The sequence below is a fragment of the Stegodyphus dumicola genome, chromosome 9, assembly GCF_044657685.1.
Source record: "Stegodyphus dumicola isolate Sdum_Otavi_A_Nest chromosome 9, ASM4465768v1".
Taxonomy (NCBI): domain Eukaryota; kingdom Metazoa; phylum Arthropoda; class Arachnida; order Araneae; family Eresidae; genus Stegodyphus; species Stegodyphus dumicola.
The window spans coordinates 100,434,605-100,447,915 of NC_140776.1; the positions used below are offsets into that span (position 1 = coordinate 100,434,605).

Below are 13,311 nucleotides of genomic sequence, written 5' to 3' on the forward strand. Positions count from 1 at the left end.
TTTTAATTATTTAAGTACTTCAGTCTTTAATTATTTCAATAAGTAATAATTAATTATCTAATAATTATCAATTAAATTATAATTAATTAATTATATAATAATTATTAATTAAACAACAATTTAGAAACATTAATTAAATAGCTATTAATTTGATAATAATTAACTATATAATTTTTAAATTATTAGTGAGTTTAAAAGTCATTTTATTTATTTATTTACTCTTGTTCCTGTTTGCTGATGGTCTTCTATAGGACTCCTGCACTTCTCATCTTAGAAATTAAGCCCTGCTCAAGATACCTGCAACCAGGTTTCGTACACATTTCCTTACATGAAAATTAAGGACTTTTAAGGACCATCAAAGAAAAAATTAAGGACCCATCAGCAAACAAAAAAATGAATAGAATAAAGCAATTATCCATGCAAACCGACTTTATGCTTGTAATTTCACTTTAAGAAACTAACAGAAGTGTGTATTACGCACTATTAATTAAATTCAATTTAATACTTACCATAAAACAATTTTGAAAATTAAACTAACTCCCTACAAGTTCTGAAGTAGATAACATTAAATTAGGAACATAATTTCTTGAAAAACATATATAAGTGTATTTTACACTAATAACAGTCACTATTTTAGAGATTTACATGATTATTATTTAACTTATTTGATATTTATTTAAACACAGTCAACTACTATTATAATCACAATGTAAGAATATTTTGCAGATGAAAATAACTGATTTGTAAACACACAATTTATTTCCTTGGTTTTTTGAAAGATACTAGAATAATAAATTGTACAATAAAAGATACAAAACATTTGTGCTTTTTTTAAATCTGAAATAATAAGCTATTTTAACATCTAATTTATTTATGTCTATTTCCTTTTCTTTAACTATTCTTCTAAGTTCATTTGCTTTGATAAACAAATCAATGTTCCTGCTGGTCTCAGCTTCATCTGTTAAAGCATCTACTTCTTCATTAATATCTTTAATGTCCCTTTGAAGAAATTTTTTCTTCTGCTTCATATAATCAATTTCTTCCTTAATAATATTTCTTTTCCTCTTTAAATTTTCAGATTTAGTTAAAGATTTTTGTTCTTCTAAATACTGCATATATTTAGACCTTGCAGAAGCTGCTGCTGATCTCATTTCTTTATTAATTTCGATATTAAGAACACCTCCAGAAAATTTTATGTAATCAAATACTGTGCGTTGAAAAATGTATGATGAGTCACTTAAATTTTCAATTTCAATTGCTTTATTTACAGAGAAGCCCCTTTCCACAGAGGCCTGTTCATGTGACAAGATGGGAATACTTGTCACAGTGAATACTTGAATAGTGAAAATATACATTTTTTACTGTATATATATAATTTATTTCCTAAACGATATTGATTAATTGATTATATTATCTCCTAAGTTTAATTAAAGTAGAATTATTTTAAAAGAGTGAATCCATACTGGCAAGTTATATTTTGAAAGATTATATATATATATACTACAGTACAAAGTCCGAGATCCGGACATCCAATATCTGGAATGATCTAAAATCCGGACCTCAAAGCCACCACCAACCAATTTTTTAGGGCTTTTTTGAAGGGAAGGGGTATGCTTTATACACGCGCATTAGATTTTTTCCCTCATCATAAAAAAACATGCTGGAAATCCGATTCTTAATCTCAGTTTGGCGCTAAATAAAATATCTCATTATTGAAGAAATAATTATTTTATCATAAATTTGTGTGATTAGTAACTTGACTCCATAGCTGCATATCTGCTTGGCATAATCTCAAACCGAAACATTTGTTAATTTTACACCAACTAATATTTTATATCCTTGATGCTGAAATCGCGAATCATGATTTATTGTATTTTGCTTTCATCACCACATGTTTATCAATGGATGACAACTTGAGTGATGAATCATGCAGCAACGCCAAATAATAGAGTATTATCTGATTACAGATTTAAGTTTAATGCGCTAAAATGTTGACAAGGGGAGATTTAGCAGAAATTTCTTTCCTTATGCTAAAAATAGATTTTGTTAATGATACTCATAGGACAAACGATTATATTTAGTGCTATTTGAATTAAGAATAACTGATTTGTTATTCACATAAAGCCAGAACCAGCGCCAGAGCTCGCATGGCCGCACCAGGCGGCAGAATTTAGCAAAGTTAAACAGAAGTTTTTCATTGCGATGACAATGCCCAATCATCAATCAATTAACGGAGGGCGAAATCTGTAGTATGGTTCTAAATCCAGAAAATACAGCTACCGATAGTGAAGAAAGTAACAGAGAGGTTACTGAACGAGAAAAAATTTTGATTGACAAGTTATTCGGAATTCTCGACACAGCTATTACAGAACTTGAAAAATGGAACTTAATAACTGAACAAGAAATTATATGTCTATAGTATTAGTCTAAAGTATTAGCAGAGAAAACAAATCAAACAACTCACATTGAAAGAAATGTTTAATAAAGTAAACATATAAATATTAAGCTCTTTTCTTTTGTAAATTTTGATACCCTTTAAATCATAAATGCTTCATTATTTCATAAATCACGATTTCATATTTTCAATTTTATAATTTCTACGTGCCATCTTAGTAGATTTAAAATGATCTAATATCCGGAAAAATCTCAAATCTGGGATCGCCGAAGTCCCGACCTCGGACTTTGTACTGCATAAATATATATATAAAACGGAAAGTATATTTTCAGTTAAACTTCTACCCAATAACTTTAGTAATTCATGAAAGTTAATTTTGCGTCTAGTTAATCCAGGAAAATTAGTTTCAATTAGTTGTTTTCAACTTTAAAAATATTAAAAAATTTTTAATTAGTTATTTTCAACTAATAATTACATCGCCATTAGCAAAAATTATTCATTACTATCAACAACATAGGTTTAAACCAAATACTTAATTGTCTATTGAAGCTTCAAAACGTATTTTCGAACTTCACTTTTTCTCGGCTAGCGTTACCGAATTTGCCCTTGGCAACCTAAAGTCAAAATGGAGCCAACAGATTTCTCGCGAAATCGATAACAGACAAGCTGCTGAAAAAAACTGATAATCCCGATATCCCATACATATAGTATGCGCAAAAGAGAATAAACTCCGCAGAAGGTGATAAAAAGTTAATTTATGGCTTAATTGAAACAAACACAGAAATTGAGCTAAGCAAAACCGCGTAAAAACAAATTGAAACGATAAAACGAAACTTAATTTTCATGTGAATGTTCAGCGCTGACTCTCCCATTCTAGAAATTTCAATTTGTTTCAGACAAAGAATACATTTAAGGATTGCCATACATCAATATCCAGTCTTTGTAGTCAGCTTGATGAAGCCACAGTTTTTTGAAAATGCACTTTCCAGGCATCTCGTTCCTATTGGCGTCGGAAGGGTTGTGGGCTTCCAAGTTGGGATTGCTCTAATTTTGGCAAATGTTTTCAGAATCCCCCCTCTTTTTTTTTTTTCTCGAGCACCTTCATCACCACTTTCGCCTCTTAAAGAACTTCTGGCTTCACGCTTTCGTCACAATCTGCCTAAATTTATGGATAACACCTGTTTCGAAAGATTGGGTGAATAGCCAATCAGACACTGATACTTTCGTTCGGGTAGCTAATTGTTCTTTTTTTTTTTTATAGTTTGCAACGCAAATCCGCCAACAGACTGGTTAAGAGCCGTGTAATTTTAATTCCATATTCATGAGAAATCGTAATTCACACTTAGAATGGCAATCATTAGAAATGATAAGAAATGTCAAATGAGCAAAATTAAGGACCGTTTATTCATTTTGGCCAAAATTAAGGACTTTTAAGGACCAAAAATCATTTTTGAAAAAATTAAGGTCTTTTAAGGACTTTTAAGGACTGTGCAACATCATTTTTCTTCAAGCCTACCAATACAGGTGCATTATCGGCACCAAGTGCTAAGCAATTATCCAGAGCGACTACATTTTCTTTTAAAGTTTTAATAATTACCTGTGCTACATTAAAGCCTGTCAAATGTCCTTCTAAGTGGGGACAGAAAGTAAACTGCACTCAATTTCTGAAGACTCTGGATTAAAAAAGAAACAACAAATGGATACAGTTTTGAATCGGTATTATTGCTTCCATCCATAGAGAGGCAAAACGGAGCTGTTTTAATGCAATCAATAACTGAAGATTTATTTTTCAAATCCATTTCTTTAACAATTGCACCTGTTTTGGTTCTTGCACTTGAATATTTCTTAGCGATTTCACTATCGGGAAACATTTTTCTAAATAAAGTTGCAGCGTGATACGATGCATTCAGTGGCAGGTTGTGCTTCAGTAAAAAGGCAGAAAACACTCATTCTGCATTAATAACTTTTTGGTTCTTTGTTTCCGAAGAAAAATTCAATTCTTCGTTTTTTTCAAAACAGTTTTTGTGCTTTTGTGTACGCACATGTTTGAGAACATCCACTCTTCCACCATGCGAAATCAAAAAATCGCAACGACAGGCGGTACACATCGCAAATTTATTACATTTCCTTAAGGAAAAATAATGGAAGGAAAGTCAACTGTGTACGAATTTTGAAACGTTCATGAGTATTTCACCTTTTTCGCAGACATAGTAAAAGATAATAATTTCTAAAACTATTTCCCGAAGGCACGTGTACTCACACAACTCAGGACAAAATGACCAAAATAACTGAAGAACATCCAAATAACAGCTTGCTTTGTCCTCATTGGCTAATATATGAAAGATGACACGCAGTGGAGCACGATGCCCATTGGAGAACAAAATTCCTGGATACGTATAAGCTCTCACTCACAAAACAGAAGTTATCTAATTCGCAATGTTTTGTTTTAGATATAATCTAGAGAAAATTCAATTGCTTTCAGACGTCCAAAATCACTTTTTTTTTTTTTTTTTGTTCATATAACAGAGTATTAAGCCAAGCTCCATAAAAATCATGAGAAATTTTAAGAATAAGAAAAAGTCGAGATAAATATATTGTAAATTGCGTTGGCGGGAGAGCGGTCGAAAATCGGGAGAGTTGGCAACTCTGTGATGGGCTTAAAAATGAGTAATTTTCATTTCACATAAAAATAATCCAATTTAAAAGATCAAGTACATTTAGGAAAAGTTCACGTATTTATTATTCTAAATAAACGTATGCATTCATAATTGAATCTGCATTCTAACATTTAAGGAAAAGTGCTTGAATTCTAAAAACGGAAGAACTAACTACTTTTCAAGAATTCCTCCGATAACAATCACTTTCAGTGACAATACTAGATGCTGAGGCCCAAAGACAAACTTGAAAGTAAATTCCTCATTAGTAATACAGTCAAAAGTCATTAATTCGGACACCCATAATCCGGACCTCGTGACGAATGCACGTAAGACCTTTACGGCTGTGAATATGCGTGTGCGCATGTGCAAAATACGTTTACGAATGCGCGTTTAATGTATAACGGATGGTATAAGCTAAGCTAAAATTATCTAATTTAGTTAATGTTGCAGATTGCATTGTTCCTTAATCTTGTAATTGGATCCAGCTTATTATTTTTTGCAGACTGTTAGAGTAATTTTATAAAAGTAAGCTTGAACTTTCAATTATGTCAAACAGAATTTCTGATATATATTTACTAATATGTAAAGGATCTACAAAGCGAAAGTATGTTTCGAAGTCCATTATACAGAAAGTGGAATTGCTGCAAAAAATGGATAAAGGCATATCCTTTGTTTCTTAACCATTCCGAAATCGGTTTATCAATTTCACGCTGCTCTGCGGCAGGGGGGAAGACGCCGCGGCGTGCAATGAATTGTTGATCTGTCAGCACTATCCTTATCTTCAGGGCAGATGTTTTTATTTTATTTGGCTTATAATTTTTTACTAAATGTAGTAGTTCATCTCGATGTACTCCGTCTTTGATATGATTTAAATCAAATTCCTTGTCATTATAATTCGCTTCCGATAGCAAAGAAAGTGACACAGAGGTTATTGAAAATGAAAAAATTTAGATTGACAAATTAGTCGGTATTCTCGACACAGCAATTATAGGACTTGAACAGCGGAGGTTTGTAACTGAACAAGAAATTATGTCTGTTTATAGAATTAAAGAGAAAGTATTATCACATAAAAAACGAAGCAACCTAAACAACTTACATTGAAAGAAATGTTTAATAAAGTAACCAAATAAATATTAAGTTTTTTTTTTTTTTTTTTTTTTTGTAAATTTTGATACCCTTTAGATCATAATTGTTCTTTATTTCATAAATTACGGTTTCATATTTTTAATTTTATAATTTCTGCATGTCATCTTACCAGATTTAAACTGATGATCTATAATCCGGAATCGCCGAAGTCCCGATGAGTCCGGATTAACGACTTTTGACTGTACTTTACAATAACAATTATCGAAAGTAATATAACAGAAAACCAGAAATTCATGTCCAAAAGTAGCCAAGTAATTAAGAACAATGCATTATTGATGGTTCTATTTAGTTTAGTACCAGGTATATAGGCTACCTACACAGATGTTTTTTGTCACATTACTCACATATAGTTTAAATTTCCTTTAAGTGCTCTATAAGGCTTTGCAGTCAGAAGAGGCTTCATTTTGTCAAAATGTAGTATGATGACATTCTAACTCTTTGCATAGATGCCAACTTGGTACAAGAACTGACCAATCACAATGAAAGAAACAAACTGACATTTAGTTGACAGTTTTGCTAAGTAAACCGTACCTTTATGCATACATTAATTTACCTTCCTTGACTAGTATAGTTTAAAACCACTTGTGCAGGCATGAATGGATTCAATGATTTTGTGCCTTAAGTTAGCTAAGTGCCAAGTATATTTAATAACTAACTAGCCAAGTGCAAGTTAGTATGTAAACATCACATTTATTTTTGAAGAAAAGGCCATTGATTAAATAATGATTGACAATAATGATGACTAAATCACTCTATGAATGGTCTCAAAGGCAGATACTGCTCATTTGTTTCATCATATTAAAAAAAAAATCTAACTTAACAAGAAATCTACAGTCTGGGACCAATGGTAATGTAGATGTTACAATTTTGTAAATTTCAAGTTGTAAAAGAAAAATTTTTAATCTAAATTGAAAATAAATAAATCAAAGAAATCCCTCTGATAATTTTTATAGAGCACAGCAAAATATATATAAAAAGAAAATATGAAGATAAAAGCATATCAAATGCATATAAAAAATTCCTTTATACATTTTCCAGATATCTGTATAATACAATACAGTATGTTCTAGTTTGAGTATGATTTTATACATTTACAAACATGGCACATTTTCATTTCCTCTAATTGGAATATATAAAACACGAAAATTTTTATAAACTGGTAATACTTTTCATGATTCTTTCTGCATGTACTCCAGCAAACCAAATAATTTCCTCATGACTCTGCTCTATGAATGTTATGGCAACCCTAGAAATTAATTATCTTGGATCACACTGGTGGTGGCGTATCACCAAGTGCTAGTTAGCATGTAAACTTTTATTGTTGAAGAAAAGGTACTCACAGGTTTTAAGTCTTTATTCCTCTTCTTTTTTTCCTATAAAATGACAAGATGGATGTTAAAAATTCCGATATAATTTATTAAATAATATATACAGATTAGAGTACAGAGATTAAATTTGGAGCTATGTAAAACACATGTTTCCACTTCAAACTAATTTTAATTTATAAATAAGTTTCTACCCCATACAAAAAGGTGAATTTACCTATTAACTACAGATGAGATATAATCCTCGTAGTCTAACCCTTTCCGGCACGCTATCTTTTAAAGTTGGAATTTTGACCGCTCCCTCAAAAAAAAAAAAAGGTAGGCAATCTAATCAGACCTAGTGGAGTATACAGGTAAAGTTTTGTGAAAATAGCATTTATCGTTTTAATTCTGTAGGTGTGCCCATAGTGGGCACACTGAATGAATAGACTTCCGAAAAGAATATTGAAACAATTGCTGGGAAGCGCACAAAAGAGTAACAGATTTTGCCTAAGATTAAAAAACACTAGATTCTGAATACTGTAGCAGATTTAACATTACCCAGGGTGTGCCATGGGGAGGCCTGCTACTCTATACCTCTCTAAAACACTCTTCTTGGTTATATGATGATTACATGTGTATGAATGGATAAAAAGTAACTTGGGTATATATTTACATTTCATATTTACACTTTCGTCTATTTTTTCATGGTGGTACTTTCTGAAGAAAGAGACATGAACTTTGAAAAACCAAAACCCAGTACATGCATGTTTTGCCCATGTACTGGGATTCATATCAAATAAACTATCTGAAAGCAGTTTGTGTAGTACTTTGAGTTATTCAGAAATGGTCAGCTCTCTCCGATTCATTCGGAAAATAATAATAACATAAAATTAAAAAAAAAAAAAAAAACTAATATTATATCCACAATTGGAAATTAAAAACTACAAAATAAAATTAAATAAACGTCTACAACTCAAAACTACCAAATGTAGCATTAACAAAACTAATTTGAATGAAAGCGAAAGAGACCTGCGCTAGTGAAAAACAAAACAGCTTACTGATAAAATTACCCGACCTTCAGAAATCACACTAAGAATTTCTTAGTTGATAACCAAACCTCCCTTCAAGAAAAAAGAAAAAAAGAAAGAGAAAAACAGGAAATGAAACAGATATGTGCACCCACCTTTCTATCACTGGAAGGCTGCACAGAAACAAAGATACAGTTGTTGGTTTGGTCGTAGTATCTCAGTGAGCCCACTCTGGGCACACCTGATGTTTGCTGTTCGATTTTAAGCAAGATTTCAAGGTAAAAATTTAAATTTAATATAGAATAAGGAGATTAGCATACAGCCAAGAAAGTAACATAGAAACTTCTTTTCAAACAATTATTTTTATATTCTAAAAAAAAAAAAAAAAAATTTGGAAGATTTCCTTGAAAACTAAACATGGCTAAAATATATCAACTGATTTATGTTATGCTACCATCTAGTATAAATGAAGAAGGTTTAGAGTAACCTATAGACCCTTTTTCATTCAATTTTTCTGTGCATACAGAAGGAAATTTTTAGGTGTGCCCAGACCAGGCACACCGTGCCACGAAGGGTTAAAAGCAGTGCATTCAATATCGGTGCATGGTATGTCCCCATGTGCCCTGCAAAATGCCACTATTGCCATAGAATAGTAGAAAATGGAAAGTTCCCGTCATTCAATTTTTGAAATAATCAATAATTCTTACTTGACATTTTATAAATAAACTTATATCAAGATAAAATCTGCTAGTTAAATGTAAAATATTTAATTCCCACCTTAATATTTGCATATTTTTGTTGATTAAAAATATAAAGGTTAGATTTGAATTTTATTTTGGTTATTTCTTGTTCTAAATATGCACTTTAATATGCTGCTATGATTTTGACAGGTTAAATAAATGCTGAGGATGTTTTCATCTTTAAATAATATGGGACTCACTGGTTTCCATTCTTCATACACCTCGTCTTCTTCCTATAAAAAGGTAAGCCAAATTAAAAAAAAAATCTGATATAGAATATAGAGGGTTCATATACATTTCTGCACACGGAAATTAAGTACTTTTAAACACCATTAATGAAAAAAATTAAGGACATATGAGCAAACGGGAACTGAGTAAATTCAATTAAAAATATTATATCTGTGCCTGAATGTGAATTGGATGCATTATTATTAAACATAACTTTACTAACATAATTATTAATACGTTTGGGAATAAAATTAATTTTATGAAATTTATCAGTCACATTGAATATTTTACACTTATAATAACTGGACATGTTTGAAAGAAGATAAGTGACATTTTAGTTACGTTCTATTAACAGTTAGCTTTTTTTCTTTTCTTTCTTTCTTTTTTTTTTTTTTTTTTTTTTATAATGTCTCATTTTGTCACATACTTGCTCAGTCTAGAGGTTTAGTAAATAGCAAGTAGATTTTATGTCAAGCAGCATAGGTTAAAATGAGCATTAAAATCATAATCACCATGATTCATAACAAAAGACTGGTTGTTGTCACCACTCCTGCTTGCCTATAGAGAAACCTGCTGATCAGAACAAACCTGAAAGGCCTGATGCAGGCACAGTTAAGCAAGTTTTGAAAGTTAGCTGACCTCTGTCTGACGCTGTTAGTGTCGTAGCTTCGTGTAGAGTTCCAGGGGTTGTAACTCAGTTAGTTAATACACTTTAAGTTTAAGCCACTAAAGCATTAATGGTGATAAGTTGTTTTGCATTAAGTCTCACTAGATGCAAAAAATAAGTTTCACATGAATTTTTATATTTTTGTGTTTTACCTTGTGACCACTGTAAAGGTTAACACGTTGAGCCCGGCGCCGAATTTGCTTTCCTTTCCGTTCAGCCGGCAGCGAGCGATCAAGCAGTGCAATATTGCCAACTTAAATTATTCATAAATTATACAAAAAGGAAGGAGATGCACATAAAGGCCAAAAGTATTGTTCGAAATGTTATGATGACAATTCAAAACTATTTGGATGAAAGATAGCCAAAAAGTGTTACCAAAATAGTTGTTTCGTATTGTAATATGTGTAAAGCTAAGGCGTATTTTTGTTTAGAATGTTTCAATAAATTTAATTAAAACTACATTTGATCACATTTCATTATTTGTTAACTTTAATATTGTCGTCCCGCGGACTGACGCCAGCCAAATGAAAATTACAGTGCCGGTCCCCAGGGACCGACGCCGGGCTCAGCGTGTTAACGAGAGGCAATAACTTGCTTTAATATAGAGAGATAATTTTTAAGGGAATGCATTTAGTTATAATTAAATTAGGTATTAGATAACTTTAGTCATTATGGATTTACATGGCCACTATTAAATTAAATTTATTTTTTAATAATATTTGTTAAAAAAAAACCTATTAACATCACAATCTCATAAAATTTCACAGTTTAAAATACACGCAATTTATGACATTGATTTTTAAACAATATTACGATAATTACACATTAAAAGCTACAAAACATAAAACTCAACAAAATAATTATGCGTCTTTTTAATTTGAAGGCCTTCCCAGACACTTTGGCTAATTTATATCAATTTCCTTCTCCTTAAGCATGTTTTCTAACAATTAGAAATTTGTCTCAATATGCAAAACAATGTTTTTATTAGTTTCTGCGTTTTAACTGCCAACCTCTCCACAATGTACTACCTATGAGGGTTATCTGGTAAAAGTTAAATAGTCCTCCCCCCCCCAACAGACGTGAAACAAATTATCACTATGTCTGAAAGTAACTATAAATCAGATAATAAATTTAAATAAAGGTTTAAATAAGCTTCTTATTCAAAAAGAACTTGAAACATATAGGCATGTTCTTATGCTAATAAAATCAAATACAGTTTGTGGTGATATAATTAAACAAGAAGAGTGAAATTCAAACTAAAAGTATGGACTAGTGGTCAAAAACTATAAAATTTTATTTCAATTTAATCTGGTTCAGTAACTCTATTGTCATAATAAATAATAATGGAATAATAATGGAAAGACTAATAATTACAAATCATCAGAGCTCACAAGAACTAATGCAGGGAGCAAGTGGAGTTCAGAAACACTCGTCTTACACTCCAGAAAACTCAGTTTAAAAACTGCCCAAGTGATTTGCATTCTGATGAGGAAATAGAAATGGGAAGTTATAGTAAAGGCTGAAACTGTAAACAACTGGGTAATTTACATAATAACTGTACATATCTTTGAAGAATAATTTTCTTTCTCTTTACATATTTAGTTTCTAATTTTAACAAGTTTCCTTTTCACTTTAAATTTTTGAGATTTAATTAAAGACTTCTGTTATTCTAAAAGACTAAATGCATTTAGAATGTATGGAAAAAGCTGCTAATTTTATTTCTTTAGGAATACGAACATTCAGAAGAAATATGAAATACATATGGTAAAGTCTGGTCACAGAGCTGGTGCGGCATAATTTTTAGAATTGAGAGACACACCGAGCAAAAAAATCTAGAAGTGGCAAAACTTTTAGAATTTAAAGCAAGCATTGAAAGCAGAATTTAGAAAGGCACCAGGCATCAGAATTTAGGATCCACAGAGACTGCATTCAGGTCGCAAAATGCCTAGCGCCCGCTCTGCGTATGATGCATTAAGACATATTAGATGAATCTTTTGAATTGTGAATTTTCAATTTCTTTTTTAATAAAAAATTCCTTCCTATAATGCTTGTTCATATGGTAAGATTAGAAGTACTTTTGATATTTTCCATGCTTGTATCTAGTGAAAAGTAGAGAAAATAAAGGGAAGATAAAAATGTTAAGAAAGCGATTCTAGAATCAGAAGTAAAAAATTCAACTATTATGTTTTCATTGTTCTTCCAGATGTTCTCCAAAATGTAAGAAACTGCGTGTTACTACCATGGGGATATTTTTCATTTTATCACATTTTTTCTGGAATCTTTTAGAATCGTGGGTCTATAAATTTGCCTTGAAATCTTTCTAAACTTTCCAAGCTTCAATGTCTAAAATCCTAACTCTACCAATTCTGTAACAGCAAAAATACAGAAATGTTTTTAAAAAAAATCAGAGGAAAAAAAGTGTGAAATTAATTTTATAGAGAAAACTGATGCACATTCTGAGAATTCTGATCATTCTGAGAAATGGGAAAAATTCTTACCATAAAAAAATTAAAAAGATCTTTTTAATTAATTACATAGGTAATTTGCTTTTGCTAAAAACTGTTTCGTAAACTTCGTGCTTTATAGCATTATTCTTTGCTTATTTTTCAGATTAAAAAAATTGTATAAAATGTGGCCAAAAATGGAACTTTATAATATGACAATGAAAAACAAAAATGCTTTATTTTAATGTTATTTCTTATATATAATTGCAATATATTACCATTATTTTAACAAAATTTATCAATGTTAGAATGTTCTAAAAAAATCGTCAAAAATTCCCAGATCTTGGAATTAAAAATTTTCTACAGAAACAGATCTTAAAATCACCAATATGTTGATAACTGCCAAGTTTAGAACCGTTTAATAAAAGAATTCACATGCCCAAAAGCAAAAAGTTGCTTGAGAGCTCTTCATTAAAAAAAATGAAATAATTTTGAAATGCTTATGTTTCACTTCTTGCTGAGAAACTCGAGTATCCCACCATTATTTGCATTACAAATAGGAACAAATTATAACTCGTGAACCCATTAAAAAAATAGCCATATTTGTCAGTGAATCGCCAAAAATATTCCTGCAAAATGCTAATTCACACCCAAAATGGCAGTCGTAAAAACAGACAGAAACTTCACATGATTAAAATT

At 30.9% G+C, this 13,311-nt stretch overlaps 1 protein-coding gene across 7 annotated transcripts in view; it reads right to left on the reverse strand.

The window, feature by feature from the left end:
- The window catches only part of LOC118196617 (WD repeat-containing protein 76-like), a 133,167-nt gene that overhangs the window by 100,446 nt on the left and 19,410 nt on the right, over positions 1 to 13,311 (reverse strand). For 5 of the 7 annotated variants that reach the window (XM_085823814.1, XM_085823812.1, XM_085823811.1 and 2 more), the window contains 2 exons: positions 9,474 to 9,506; positions 7,539 to 7,571 (listed from right to left, as the gene is read on the reverse strand). In XM_085823814.1, coding sequence (XP_085679940.1) covers positions 7,539 to 7,571; positions 9,474 to 9,506 — 66 coding nt within the window. The remainder of the gene's footprint in view (positions 1 to 7,538; positions 7,572 to 9,473; positions 9,507 to 13,311) is intronic. The other 2 variants (XM_085823815.1, XM_085823813.1) reach the window with 1 other exon arrangement.